Source organism: Canis lupus, chromosome 18 (genome assembly GCF_048164855.1).
Source record: "Canis lupus baileyi chromosome 18, mCanLup2.hap1, whole genome shotgun sequence".
Classification (NCBI taxonomy): Eukaryota; Metazoa; Chordata; class Mammalia; order Carnivora; family Canidae; genus Canis; species Canis lupus.
Genome location: NC_132855.1, coordinates 1,009,578 through 1,024,052, shown reverse-complemented (window position 1 = coordinate 1,024,052; position 14,475 = coordinate 1,009,578). Strand labels below are relative to the sequence as shown.

The 14,475-nt window shown below is 38.3% G+C and overlaps 1 protein-coding gene across 2 annotated transcripts in view; it reads right to left on the bottom strand.

The window, feature by feature from the left end:
• Nucleotides 1–14,475, bottom strand: part of AASS (aminoadipate-semialdehyde synthase) — a 50,509-nt gene that overhangs the window by 12,984 nt on the left and 23,050 nt on the right. For both annotated transcript variants that reach the window (XM_072783299.1, XM_072783300.1), the window contains 3 exons: nucleotides 13,988–14,099; nucleotides 1,880–1,939; nucleotides 1,653–1,720 (listed from right to left, as the gene is read on the bottom strand). In XM_072783299.1, coding sequence (XP_072639400.1) covers nucleotides 1,653–1,720; nucleotides 1,880–1,939; nucleotides 13,988–14,099 — 240 coding nt within the window. The remainder of the gene's footprint in view (nucleotides 1–1,652; nucleotides 1,721–1,879; nucleotides 1,940–13,987; nucleotides 14,100–14,475) is intronic.

Genomic DNA, 14,475 nt, shown 5'->3' with positions numbered 1-14,475 from the left:
AAATCAAATTTACAGATATCAGTGGAAGACCATGGGAATGGCTTGGTGCCAGGGACATAACAAAAGTCTCTGTTGTTAGAATCTTTTAGGTCAAGATGTCTCTCAAGCTTTAACCTTTCCATTAATTATAAGTCAATAAAAATAAATTTAAATACAAAATGTCCTTGCCCCTCTTCACCCTCCACACTCCTGTTACTGATGAGGTGAGTCTCCTTTAATCTCCACCCCCATCCATTTCATCCCCCCAGGAAAAAAAGACACAATTATTTGGCTATTGTATATCCTTTCTAACAACACTTTCTCTAGTTTATGTAATTAAATTATATTGTTTTGATGCCCAAAAATAAAATATTCAAAATATATTTTTAAAAACTCACTCCTAGATTTTAGTACTGTCCGCCCCATCAGCCATCTCAAACACTCGAGGTTAATAATCACTGTGCTAAGAGATGAAGAAAACATTTGAATAAGGCAGATATTTAAGATGACTTAAATTTCCTTTCAAAATACAATCTTCATTATCAGTCTCTGGACAGAGATTGCACTGGGAAGAAGGGCAGGAAGTCCTAGGAGACTTGCTGCTACAAGAAATACGGTGTGTAAGAGTGAAAACACCATCGTGACTGGTCATGTTAGACATGTTATTAGGATTAGTAATAAGAGATCATCAGATGATAAGCATCAGAAGATACAGAGAGTTACGAGAAACCAACACACATGCCGTTTCCCCTATAAGAAACTTGCCCATAGGGCTATAGTGCTAGCCAGTTAAAAAAAGAAAAAAATCTCTGGGTATCTTATCCCGGAATATTTTGTTGACACATAAAAAGTAACTATAAGAAAACGAACACAGACGGACCCACACGGCGGTAGAGCGGCGTGATCCAAGCACGTGATCTCTTATTTACTTCTTACAGCTAGAAGAACTGAGAAAGAAGATAAGGCAGTTTGTTTGCTTCTTTTTACTTTTCCCACTCTGGTCTCTCCTGAGAACTCAGTGCGTCGGTTATTTTGTTAAATGTGAATAGACCAGTGGAGCAGATAAAGACACATCCCAAAGAAATGTCAATGTTTTCAAACTCTGAGTAGTAAATTCAATTAAGGAAACAAGGGCCTTAGCCAAGTACCCTTCTAAGAGAACCCTTCTCCTGGCTACATTTATCACATTACTGCTTGGCACCTTCCTCCTAAAAAGAATTCCCAGGGAAAACTGACCCCTCACCATTTTCTTTCTTTACTGCTTCTCGTAATTTCTAAATAAGAGCCCACTTGCCTAAACAAAATAGTCTAAACCCTCAACTAAAAACCAGACTGAAAGCACCACAGAAAGGGTTAGTGTGCTTATTTTCTTTGAGAAAATAACAGAGACACGTCGATAACGCAAAACATTAGAGAAGGAGCAAGGGGCTAACCAGAGGACAACTGTTTGGACTTCTGCTTGCTTACACCCAAGTCTACACAGGCGATCAGCAAGCCAAAATGATGTTCAGGGGAAAATAACTCCCACTGGTTCCAGCCAGTCACATAGTTTTCTATATTTGCAGATTTTCTATATTTGCAGACATTTTTAAAACTGTGTAAACCTAGCATCATGAACTCACAGAGAAGCATTTAAAAATACTCAACAAATCCAACGTAAGAATAATGCTTACCTGCTCTCTCGGAGTTTCTGGATATATTTATACTTATCAGGCAATACACCGTTGGATGTAATCACTGCCTAAATGTGTATGACAAGACATTTCTTTAGTGTCCATGTTTTAGACCCACAAACATGAGCTCAGGTAACAAAGATGGAGAGAGACGGGAAGGGAGAGAAGGAGAGAGGATGGTAGTGGGAAAAATACATTTGGGGAAAAAAATTGTTTTCATGACTTACATCTCGCACCACAGGAGAAAAATTCTGACTTTCAAGAGGCTGTGTCGCATCTGAGAGTATCTGAAAGGAAAATGAGATTGGGAAGAGATAAGTGACAGTGCAGAGAAGGATTCTTGGTGTTTGATTCCATATTAAAATATTAGTCGGAGGGGAAAAAAGAATTTAGAAAAGTTTTCTGAAGATCACTGAATAACTGGTAATAGAAGTCTACAAGTAGAGAATTCTGTTCCCCAAGAACATACTTTCAGCACACGTTCCAATTTTAAAACTAAAATTTGATTCCAATCATCTTTGCTTATTAAAGACACAAAGTGGTTTATCCTTCCCCACCAGGTAGACGTTTCATGTTGAACACGCTGGCCAACATCGCCACAAGTGTATAGCCATAGTCCCCACGGAGGGCCTGAATCCCATCCCAAAGGTTCACACGATTCTATCAGAAGAGAGAATGGGTCTTTCAGACAAAAAGTCACCAACCCTACAATCGGAATTTCTCTCAGATCATTATTAGTTCTATGTACAGGCACATCAGCATTTCAAATGTATCAGGAAAAAGTAGACCTCGAAAAGTCAACCAGTCTTCCCATTATCTCACAAGAAGGAGTCAGACGGCCAACAACAAAAGCCACATCTCTCCCATCAACATCCCATCATCCTTCTAATCCTCCTCTTTTCTTCCAAGGTGTCCAACTCCTGAATAGACTGCCGAAAGGAAAGTCACGTAAGTTAGTATTATTGCCTCTGATGGTCAGGACCTTAGGGTCGATGAGACAACCATTCCCTCCTTATCCTTATAGGTTAAAGTCTAGAGCACTCACCTAGCTGAGCAAGAGCAAAATATACCTACCAGATGCTAGCAGAAAAATATTTGTTTACTGTTTTAAAATAAACATCGGGCATCTGGGTGGTAGAGTCAGTCAAGCATCCAACTCTTGGTTTCAGCTCAGGTTGGGGGCTCAGGGTTATGGGATCAAGCCCCGTGTTGGACTCTGTACTCAGCACATAGTCTGCTTGAGATTCTCTCTCCCTCACCTTCTGCCCCTCTGGCTTGTGCTCTCTCTCCCTCTCTAAAATAAATAAATTTTCAAAAAATAAAATAAATATCAAAATTACTTTCATGTGTCTAAAACACATGACACTTAGGCTATCTATTCCTGGGTTATGGGCATTTAAATATATATATATATATATATATATATATATATATATATATATATTTATTTATTTATTTATTTTTTTTTTTTTAAAGCAGGTAGGGCTTCTTTGGGGAAGCTCATGGAATTGGCACATCTGGTGTCATCCACTGCTTCTTTCATCCGGGCATCCCTGAGTCATCCTGCCGCAAGCCGACTCCTCCCTCTACCAACCTGTCTTCTGCCAGGAACCGTTAGTGAATAACAACATGGGATTTGGATTTCACTTTACATATGGCTAAACACCAAATTTTTGTATATCCGATCATTGTCTCTCCTGTTTATCTGTAATTCTGCAGTCTTACTCAGGCCTTACTGAGACCATGGGAACCTCACCTCTCACCTTTCTCCTTCCATTTATCTTCAATCTAAAACACAAATCTGATTATTTCTTCTGTGTCTATTTAAAATAATCCAGTAGCTTTTCAACACCCTCAGGATAAAGTCTCTAACTCCCTAGGTGGCCCCCAAGACTCTCTCTATAGTCTGTCTCCACCTCTCCAACTTCAGTTCTCCCTTTTGACTCATACCCAAAACTCTGGTCCTATTAACATTGTGGACCTGATCATCTGCATCAACATTCCCATGCCTCTGTCCTACACCATGTGGATGCCCCACATGCTATTCCTCTACATGGAATTCCCCCTCTTCATCCTCCAAGATACAGCTGAAGAACTGCCTCCTCTGTGAAACTTTGATCAAAATCTGCCCCAAGCAGGGCGTCCGTCTGCCTTTAGCTCAGGGCGTGATCCCAGAGTCCTGGGATCGAGTGAGATCAAGTCTCACATCGGGTTCCCTGCATAGATAAATAAAATCTTAAGAAAAAAAAAAAAAAAAAGAACTGGCCTTGGCATTTTGCCTGCACAATAAAATGGTATTCAATAAATAGATTAGTGGACATATGCAATAATCACATGGATTTTTCCCAAGAAATGAAATAACTATCTTGAATCTACCTAAAGAATGGCAAACATGAAAGACAACAAAAGGCTGCTGAATTATTGCATTTAACTGTGTTTCTTTGCTAGAACTCAACCGTGACACAGCTGCAAGCACAAGGTCCTAAAGCATGTGGTATGACTTGCCACATTCACCTCTAGCACCTTTGAGAGAGCTCATCACTCTTTCCTAAATTAATTTCAAGCTATTTACCCAGGTGTCAAGACTCTTTCCAATATGGAACCAACATACTTCCCTTTACTCTATCAGACCTGACAGCTCACAGAAACTCTGTTAAATCAACTCCCACCTTCGCTCTCCTGTCTCCATCAGATGGTAGGCTTCCCATTCCCAAGCAAATGAACAGATCCTATACATCTATCAAGAATCAGCTCAAATGTCACCTCTTTCCTAAAACCTCTCCAGACTTTACCCAACAAAACAGAGCCTCTCCCCTCACAGTTTCATTAGCATTTTCCTAATGGCTGCCATATTCCACGTTATAGCAGGGTTGCACACTTCTCTCATCCATTTCCTGGACCTCATGCTTCTATAGGTCAGAGGGTGTATTTTAATTTTCTTCATCCATATGTGTGCCTTATGTTCTGACAGACAATAAATATGTAATTAATTCAAGTGAAACAAATTTCTCTATATTGATTCAGAATGATAGCCTGGGCCCTTTAATGCCACAGAGTCTGAACTTTATATCAAAAAGGAAAATCTAGGAGGGGAAAGACGATGCGTATACTTTTTTTATTTTTTTAAGATCTTGTTTATTTGTTTGAGAGAGAGCAGGGAGAGGGGCATGGGGGAGGGAAAGGGACAAGCAAAGCCTGATGCAGGGCTCGATCTCACCACCCTGAGATCATAACCTGAGCCAAAATAAGCCACTCAGGCGCCTCAACAGTGCATATACCTTAAATATAGCTCCCATACAGTTATCAGAAGAGAACACAGACAATACACTTAATTTTTTAGTGGAAAGCAGAATAGCCATAAATTTTCACAATGTCCAGTGCTTAAAGACAGTGCTGAGACAGATGCCACTAAGACAACCTCACCACACTGTTTGGAGGACTACTGTGATGTATAAAAGGAAAAGGCTGTGACAATTAGTCAATAGACATCTAAGCAATATCACCTGCCTGCCTCAGTCTGAACAAAAACCTCCAATACCTCGCTCTCAGATAATTTTAATCTTGTCACAATACTAAGAGTCTCTTAACTGCCAGTTTATATAAGCAAAGACATATCACCTTTTTAAATGTATATTTTCCTTCCAGAAATGGTTAATTAGATCTTTTCAGACCAGTCCCCTCATTGAGTAAAACTAGTAAAACATGAAAAGCCATGGTTTTTAGTTTTAAAAGGTAGTTTAAAACTTTTTTTTTTCCTGGGGAAAACAGCAGAAAAGAAGGACCCTAAGCTCATCTCTTTCCATGGTTACAAGTAGATAACAATTTATATCAGTTTAAATAACTCAGAAAATGACCTGAAGCCTAGCAGAACTCTCCACAGCTAAATGAAGCGAAAAGGCCATAGTGAAGAGGGTAGGAAGGGCTGAGATGCAGGAACCCAAGGGACTTTCCACAGGAGGGAGGAGCAATACAGACTCACGGAGGAGGAGAAATAGACTCTCACATGAGGGAGCCCACACAGGAAAGATGAATCCCCATATTTGTTTTTGAAAATCAGAAGGGCTGACTCTCACAGGTTTTTACAAATCCTGGGACTTAAAACCTAGAACTTTAAAAATCTGTGGGCTTGGCTCTGGGAGAGCCAGGAGAGCAAAATGAAGCTGAGTCCCTACTCTTAAAGACACAGCATAAGAAAAAGCCCTACTGAGATACAGCATAGAAGCAGCAGTTTGAAAAACGCCTGGGTCATATGAGAGGAAGATTTGTTTACTAATCTAAGAGCATGGGCAAGGATCCATGAGAGACTTGTCTAGGAATAAAGTAGCTGACCTGCACTATTTTCCTGCCCTACCCCTTAGCCTAAGCACATGCCACCAGCTGAAAGCACCTACACTCCTACCTAACTTGCCAACAGTATGCCCTGCCCATGTGTTCCCCTGCAGACACACCCCCTCAAGCCAGGCCTCAGCTCAATGTCTCCTCCCATGGAAGACCTGTGCAAGCCTTGCTAACATCCCACATCAGACACCACAGGCTTCTGCAGATCAACACCCTCCAATATACTCTCGGTCTGAGCCCATCCAAAGCAGTGCCACAAGTCTGGCAGTATGCAAGCAGCCCTGATGGGCCAGCACCACTCCAAAGTGATGCCTGCCCCAGGGAGAAGGGAAGAAAACCACACACACCAGTCAAACTGGACCCTAGCATCACCATAAAAGCTTTTCAGAGGACCAAACAGGGAAAGCAACCTTCACCTCAGTGCTACTTATACATCTATGGCAAATGCCATATCTGGCATGAATCAAGCCCAAGGTATCTACTAACACCACAGGAACCAAACCCTACTCACAACAGGCAAAGAGGGACATTGCAGATGACTGGACTGAAGAAAAAAGTAGTTCAGCCACAACAGCAGAGTCCACACAGCACACCTAGGAAACATCCCTGAAGCACCAGGTTCTGGTGAACAGGGAACATTGCATTACAGGGTGCTACAGGACCTCTTCTTCCTAAGGCCACTACTTTCAAGAGTAGGAAATATAGCTGACACGTGGAAACAGACACAGAGAGTTAGACAAAAGGAGGACACATAGGAATATGTCCCAGATGAAAGAACAGGACAAAATCACAAGATACCTAAGTGAAATGGAGATAAGTAAAATGCCTGCAGGAGAATTTAAAGTAATGGTTATAAAGATACTCATTGGACTTGAGGAAAGAGTGGAGGGCCTCAGTAAGACCCTTAAAGAGAGAGAAAACATAAAAAATAACAAATCAGAAATGAAGAACTCAATAATTGAAAAATACACTAGATGAAATAAATAGTGTGCTAGAGAAAGCAGAAGAAAAGATCAGGGACCTGGAGGACGAAATAATGGAAAATAATCAAGCTGAACAGGTGAGAGAAAAAATTAATAATACAAAATGAAAATAGACTTAGGGAACTCAGCTACACAATCAAATGTAATATATTTACATTATAGGGATCCCATAAAGAGAAGAAAGATAAAGGGGGGGCATAAAATTTATTTGAAGAATAGCTGAAAACTTCTTTAGTCTAGGAAAGGAAACAGAAATCAAGATCCAAAAGGCACAGAGAGCCCCCAACAAAATTGATCCAAGGAGATCCACACAAAATCACATAATAAATAAAATGGCAAAAAGTAGTGATAAAGAGAAAATTTTAAAAGCTGCATGAGAAAAGAAAACAGTTATAGTCAAGGGTAACCTCATAAAGCCATCAGCAGATTTTTCAGCAGATATTTAGCAGGCCAGAAAAGAGTGGCATGATATATTCAGAATCCTGAAAGAAAAAAACCTGCAGCCAAGAATTCTCTATCCAGCAAGGCTATGGTTCAGAATTGAAGGAAAATAGTTTCCCATACAAACTAGGGATAAAGGAATTCATGTCCACTGAACCAGCCCTACAGGAAATGTTAAGGGAGACTCTTTGAGTGGGAAGAATGACCATAAATAGGAGCAAGAAAAGTACGAGGCACAAAAGCAGTGAAATTAAGTATATCTATAAAAATCAGTCAGGGGACTCAAAGACTAAAAAGATGTAAAGTATGACATCATATACCTAAAATGTAGGAGGGAGAGGAGTAAAGAATGCATTTAAACTTGAGCACCATCATCTTAAAAAAATTAAAAATAAATAAAATTAAATTTAAAAATTTTAAAAATAAATAAAATTAAGCAGCCATCATCTCAATATAGACCACTATATGCAGAAGATGTTAGCAAACTAAATAAGAATAACAAATAAAAAATCAGTAATAGATATGCAAAAAAGTAAAAGGACCCAATATCATCACTAAAGAAAATCAACTAACCATGAAAGACGAGAGCAAAAGAAAGGAACAGAGAAGATTCACAAAAAGAGCCATAAGACAAGTAGCAAAACGGCAATAAGTGCATACTTATCAATAATACTTTGAATGTAAATAGACTATGCTCTAATCAAAAGCTATAGGGTGATAGAATGGATAAAAAAGCATGACTCTACAAGACACTCATTTTAGACCTAAAGACACATGCAAATTGAAAATAAAGAAACGGAGGAGAATTTATCATGCAAATGGATGTGAAAATAAAGCCAGGTACCAATACTTATATTGTACAAGATAGACATATCTTACACACACACACACACACACACGAAAATATAATAATTGTAAATATTCATGCACCCACCATGGGAATACCCAAATACATAGAGCGGTTACTAACAAACATAAAAGAAGTAATTAATAGCAATATAATAATAGTAGGGGACTTCAACACCCCAATTACATCAATGAATAGATCATCAAAACAGAAAATCAACAAGGAAACACTGTCTTTGTTGTTTTTTTTTTTTAAGATTTATTTATTTATTCACTCATGAGAGAAACAGAGAGGCAGAGACACAGGCAGAGGGAGAAGCAAACCCCACACAGGGAGCCCAACGTGGGACCTGATCCTGGGTCTCCAGGATCATGCCCTGGGCGGAAGGCAGATGCTAAACTGCTGAGCCACCCAGGGATCCTGGAAACACTGTCTTCAAGTGACACATTGGACCAGATGGATCTAACAGATATATTCAGAACATTCCATCCTAAAACAATAGAATATACATCCTTTTCAAGTGCACATGGAACATTCTCCAGAATAGATCACGTATTAGTCCATAAAATGAGTTTCAACAAATTTAAAAAGACTAAAGACATGCCATGCATCTTTTCTGTACACAACCTATGAAACTAGAAATCAATGGCAAGAAAACTTCTAGAAAGACCACAAATACATGGAGATTAAATAATGAGCTACTAAACAATAAATGGGGCAACCAAGAAATCAAAGAGAAAAATAAAAAAAAAATACATAGAAATAAATGAAAATACAACACAATGGTCCAAAATCTTTGGGTTACAACAAACACTGTTTTAAGAGGTAAGTATATAGCAATACAGGCCTACTTAAAGAGGCAAAAACAAAAACAAAAACCCTCAAATAAACAAAAAAAGGATCTAGAAAAAAATAAACAAGACCCTAAACGAGTAGGACAGAAATAAACAAAATAGAAACAAACAAAAACCAATAAAACAGAACAATGAAACCAGAAGCTGATTCTTTGAAAACATCAACAAAATTAATAAACCTTTAACCAGATTCATCCAGTGAGAGAGGACTCAAATAAAATCAGAAATGAAAGAGGAGAAAACAACAAACACCACAAAAATACAAACAATTGTAAGAGAATATGATGAACAATGTATGCCAACAAATTGAACAACCTAGAAGAAATGGATAATTTCCTAGCAACATATATAACCTCTCAAAATTGAATCAGGGAGCAACAGAAAATTTGAACAGACCAATTACCAGCAATGAAATTGAATCAGTAATCAAAGAACTCCCAACAAACAGAAGTCCAGGACCAGATGGCTTCACAGGTGAATTTTATGAAACATTTAAAGAAGAGTTAATACTTATTCTTCTCAAACTATCCCAAAAAATAAAGAAGGAGAGCTTCTAAATTGATTCTATGAGGCCAATACACTGATACTAAAACCAGAAAAGACACTACAAAAACAGAGAACTACAGGTCGATATCTCTAATGAAACAGATGCAAAAATCCTCAATAAAATATTAGCAAATCAAATCCAACAATATATTTAAAATTTCATTCACCACAATTTATTAATAAATCTGGGATTTATTCCTAGAATGCAAGCTTGGTTCAATATTCACAAATCAACATGATATCAACAAGGGAAAAGATAAAAACCATATGATCATTTCAATAGATAGAAAAAAATATGACAAAGTATGAAATCTATTCATGATAAAAAACTCTCAATAAAATAGGTTTAGAGGATAATGCCTCAACATAATAAAGGTCATATATGAAAAACCCACAGCTAATATCATACCTACTGGGGAAAAATGAGAGCTTTTCCCTAAAGTTGGGAACAAGACAAAGATATCTACTTTCTCCATTTTTATTCAACATAGTACTGTAAATCCTAACCACAGCAATCAGATAAGAAAAAAAGGATAAAAGGCATCCAAATTAGTAAGGAAGAGGTAAAACTTTCACTATTTGCAGATGACATGATACTGTATGTAGAAAACTCTAAAGACTCCAGCAAGAAACTACTCGAACTGATACATGAATTCAGTAAGGTTGTGGGATACAAAAATCAGAATGTACAGAAGTCCATTGCATTTCTATACACTAATAATGAAGCAGAAGGAACAAAAATTAAGAAAACAATCTCATTTACAATTATACCTAGAATAAAATATTTAGGAATAAACTTAAATGAGGAGGTAGAAAGACCTGCACTGTAAAAACTATAAAACACTGGTGAAAGAAACTGAAGATAACACAAGCACATAAAAAGATATCCCATGTTCATGGGTTGGAAGGACAAATATTGTTAAAATGTCCATACTACCCAAAGCAATCTTCAGGTTTAATACAATCCCTATCAAAATACCAACAGCATTTTTCACAAAAGTAGGACAAACAATACTAAGAGTTTGTATAGAATCACAAAAGACCCCAAAGCCCAAAGCAATCTTAAAAAAGAAAAGCAAAACTGGAGGTATGACAACTCCAGATTTTAAGTTATACTACAAAGCTGTAGCAATCAAAACAGTATGGTACTGGCACAAAAATAGACACATAGATTAAAAGAACAAAATAGCCCAGAAATAAATCCACAAATTTATGGGCAATTAATCTTTGGCAAGGGAGGCAAGGATAAGCAATAGGGAAAAAAGTCTCTTCAACAAATGCTGTTGAGAAAACCGAACAGCTACATGAAAAAGAATAAAATTGGACCATTTTCTTACATCATATACAAAAACAAACTCAAAATGGACTAAGAACCTAAATGTAAAACATTAAATCTCAAAAATCACAGAAGACAGCACAGGCAGTAATTTTTCTGACATTGGCCATAGCAACATTTTTCTATATACATCTCCTGAGGCAAGGGAAGTAAAAGCAAAAACAAACAATTAGGAGGACATCAAAATAAAATGTTTCTGCACAGTAAAGGAAACAACAAAACTAAAAAACACAGCCTACTGAATGGAAGAAAAAATTTGCCAATGACATATCTGATAAAGAGTTAGTACCCAAACTATAAAAAGAACTGATATAACTCAACACCAAAAAAACAAACAAACAACAACAAAAAAAACACACCCAAATAATCCAATTAAAAAATGAGAAGACATGAACAGACATTTCTCCAAAGAAGACATCCAGATGGCCAACAGTCACATGAAAAGGTGTTCAACATCACTCACCATAAGGCAAATGCAAATTAAAACCACAATGAGATATCATCTCACACCTTTCAAAATGGCTAAAATAAAAAAACTCAAGAAATAGTAAGTGTTGGAAAAAATGAGGAGAAAAAGGAGCCCTCTTGCACTGTTGGTAAGAATGCAAACTGGGAAAACAGTTTGGAAATTCCTCAAAAAAATTGAAAATAGAACTATCATATAACCCAGTAATTCCATTACTGGGTATTTACCCAAAGATTACGAAAACACTAATAGGAAATATATGCACCCCTATGTTTATTGCAACATTATTTACAGTAGCCAAATCATAGAAGCGGCTCAAGTGTGCAATAATAGATGAAGATAAAGAAGATATGGGGTGTGTGTGTGTATATATACACACATATATACGTATGTGCTCATATAGACACACACACACAATGGAATATTACTCAGCCATAAAAAAGAATAGAATCTTGTTATTTGCAACATAGATGGAGCTAGACAGTATAGCGCTAAGCAAAATAAGTCAATCGGAGAAAGCCAAATACAGTATGATTTTCCTCATATGCAGGATTAAAGAAACAAAACCAAGGAACAAAGGGGAAAAAGAGACAAACCAAAAAACAAATGTTTTTTCTTAACTATAGAAAACAAACAGATGGTTACCAGAGGGGAGGTGAATGGAGGGATGTGTGAAACAGGTGGTGGGAGTTAAGGGTATGCTTTTTGTGATGAGCACTCAGTATTATAGGATGGCTGAATCACTCTATTGTACGCACGAAACTACTATGACACCCTATGTTACCTACACTGGAATTAAAATCTTAAAAAATACTTTAAGGTAGATAAGACTTACTGCACCGTGATTCCAGGGAAGAAAGCCCAGAGAGATGAGTCTAGCATTTGGCACCACATTTTGTGGGTGTAGTTGCCAACGCGGAAGTGGTAGCTGGGATGCAGAGAAACTGAGAAGAGCTTTTGGCCAACTTTAGACAACAGGGTAACAAAAAATTGGAGTTTCAGTTCTGCTGAAGGGGACCCCAATCAATGCCAGATTTTCACTTGGGATCTTGAAAGACTACGTTCTAAAATAAATGATGAGCTGAAAAACATCAGTTTCCCACCTGCCTAAAGCCTGGTTTTGAGTCATTCCCTTCCATTATTGAATTGAGGTGATTTTCTCGCTGCCAGAAATAAAGGAAATCTCCTCTGGAGAAAATGACACATCAGAGCCCCAAACCATCTCTAAAGTTTTACATACACAATGTCTGGCAATTAACAGTAAACAAGCATATTAGTGAAGTGTCAGAACTTGAAGGAAATAATCAGCACCGTAGCTGAGTGTACTCTGCCTTGGACGTTGTCCTGATGATGAGCCACTTGGTGCCGGGAGGAGAAACATGCAGCCGGCTCACTACTTTCTGATCTAAGGAATCAGGCAAAGAACTAGAGCAACCACAGCTGCAGAATGTGAGGGGAAAATGCCAGAAAGGGCAGATTCAGAAAGAGTGAAGCCCAACTTCCACGTGACCTCTGTTCAAGTCTCCGGATAACCCCCAAACTGAGTGTGTGGGGGTAAGTGACCCAGGGAAAGACACAAGAGCTGAACTTTTATTTGAGCTACTCCCCGCCTCAGGTGCCACAAAGTTTCCAGTGTAAGTCTAGCTCAGTCAATTCTCAAACAAACAACAAACCAACAAACAAAAATCAACACTTTTCAGAAACATGGAATGATCCAGAATCTCCACAGCATAACTTTTCACATCATTCAGGACACAATTCCCAAATTATTCAAGTGGAAAAAAAAAAAAAAGAAAAGAAACCTAGGACCTGGCTCATTTTCAAGGGAAAAGACAATCAATAAAGTTCGACCCCAAGCTGACCCAGAATTTTGGAAATATGATGTAAAGACTACACAGTGGCTTCTTAACTACGTCCATATGATAAAGAACAGTACACTCAAAATGTACAAAAAGACAGAAATTCTCAACAGAGAAAGAGAAGAGTATGCTTAAGGTAGATACTGAAATAAGAACGCTTATCTTTGGCAAATAAAATGTGATTCGGGTAACATAGTGTTCCAGTGGCCAATCACTGATTACACTAAACAGTACAGGGCCACAACAACAGCTGTCACGCCACGAAGCATTCGTGATAAACATCCAATAAAGTTTTCTGTCTTTCTGATTTTTCAAATCTGTTCATGACAGCGTCGCAAGAATGTTCTACCACGCATTGACCTCGACCAGCAGGAAGGGTGAAGAAAAGGAAATCTTATCCCATGTGTCAGGAACATTCTCAATAAAAATACGCATAATGAGAGATAAACCCGACTGTAATTACTCACGGAGGCCGTTCTATGATTATATTCCCAATGAGACAAGTAAGCCGAATATACATTAAAAGTGTCCATAAACACTTCTGAGGGAGGGCTGGCATTTCATTTCACAACAGATTTCTCGGATACCGAAGACCAGAACATTCCTAAGATCCTCCGCAGTCTGTGAAAGCCACGGATGGCTGTGGATGCGGCCGGTCAGCTTACCATTTCTTCCACGTAAGGGTAAAGCATGTCTCCAAAGTACTCTGTAGCTTCGATCGGAAGCTGTGCTGGCAAATTGTCGATGGAACACATCAGAATCCCAGAGCCTTCCACACTAGGAGAAGCAAGATGCTTTATTCAGATGTACAAAGTGTCCTGTGCGACATCTAACCTCTCCAGACGTCTACTCCACTATATGTGCTCCGTAATGATGTGTGAGTGTGCACCAAAGTATAGAAGGAAATAAACAGGCTTTTCGAACAAAACTGCCCTTCTTGAATATAAAAATAGTGAAAGGGAATAAAGGGGAAAGGAGAAAAAAATGAGTGGGAAATATCAGAAAGGGAGACAGAACATGAAGACTCCTAACTCTGGGAAGCGAACTAGGGGTGGAGGAAGGGGAGGAGGGCACTGAGGGGGCACTTGACGGGATGAGCAATGGGTGTTATTCTGTACGTTGGCAAACTGAACACCAATAAAAAATAAATTTA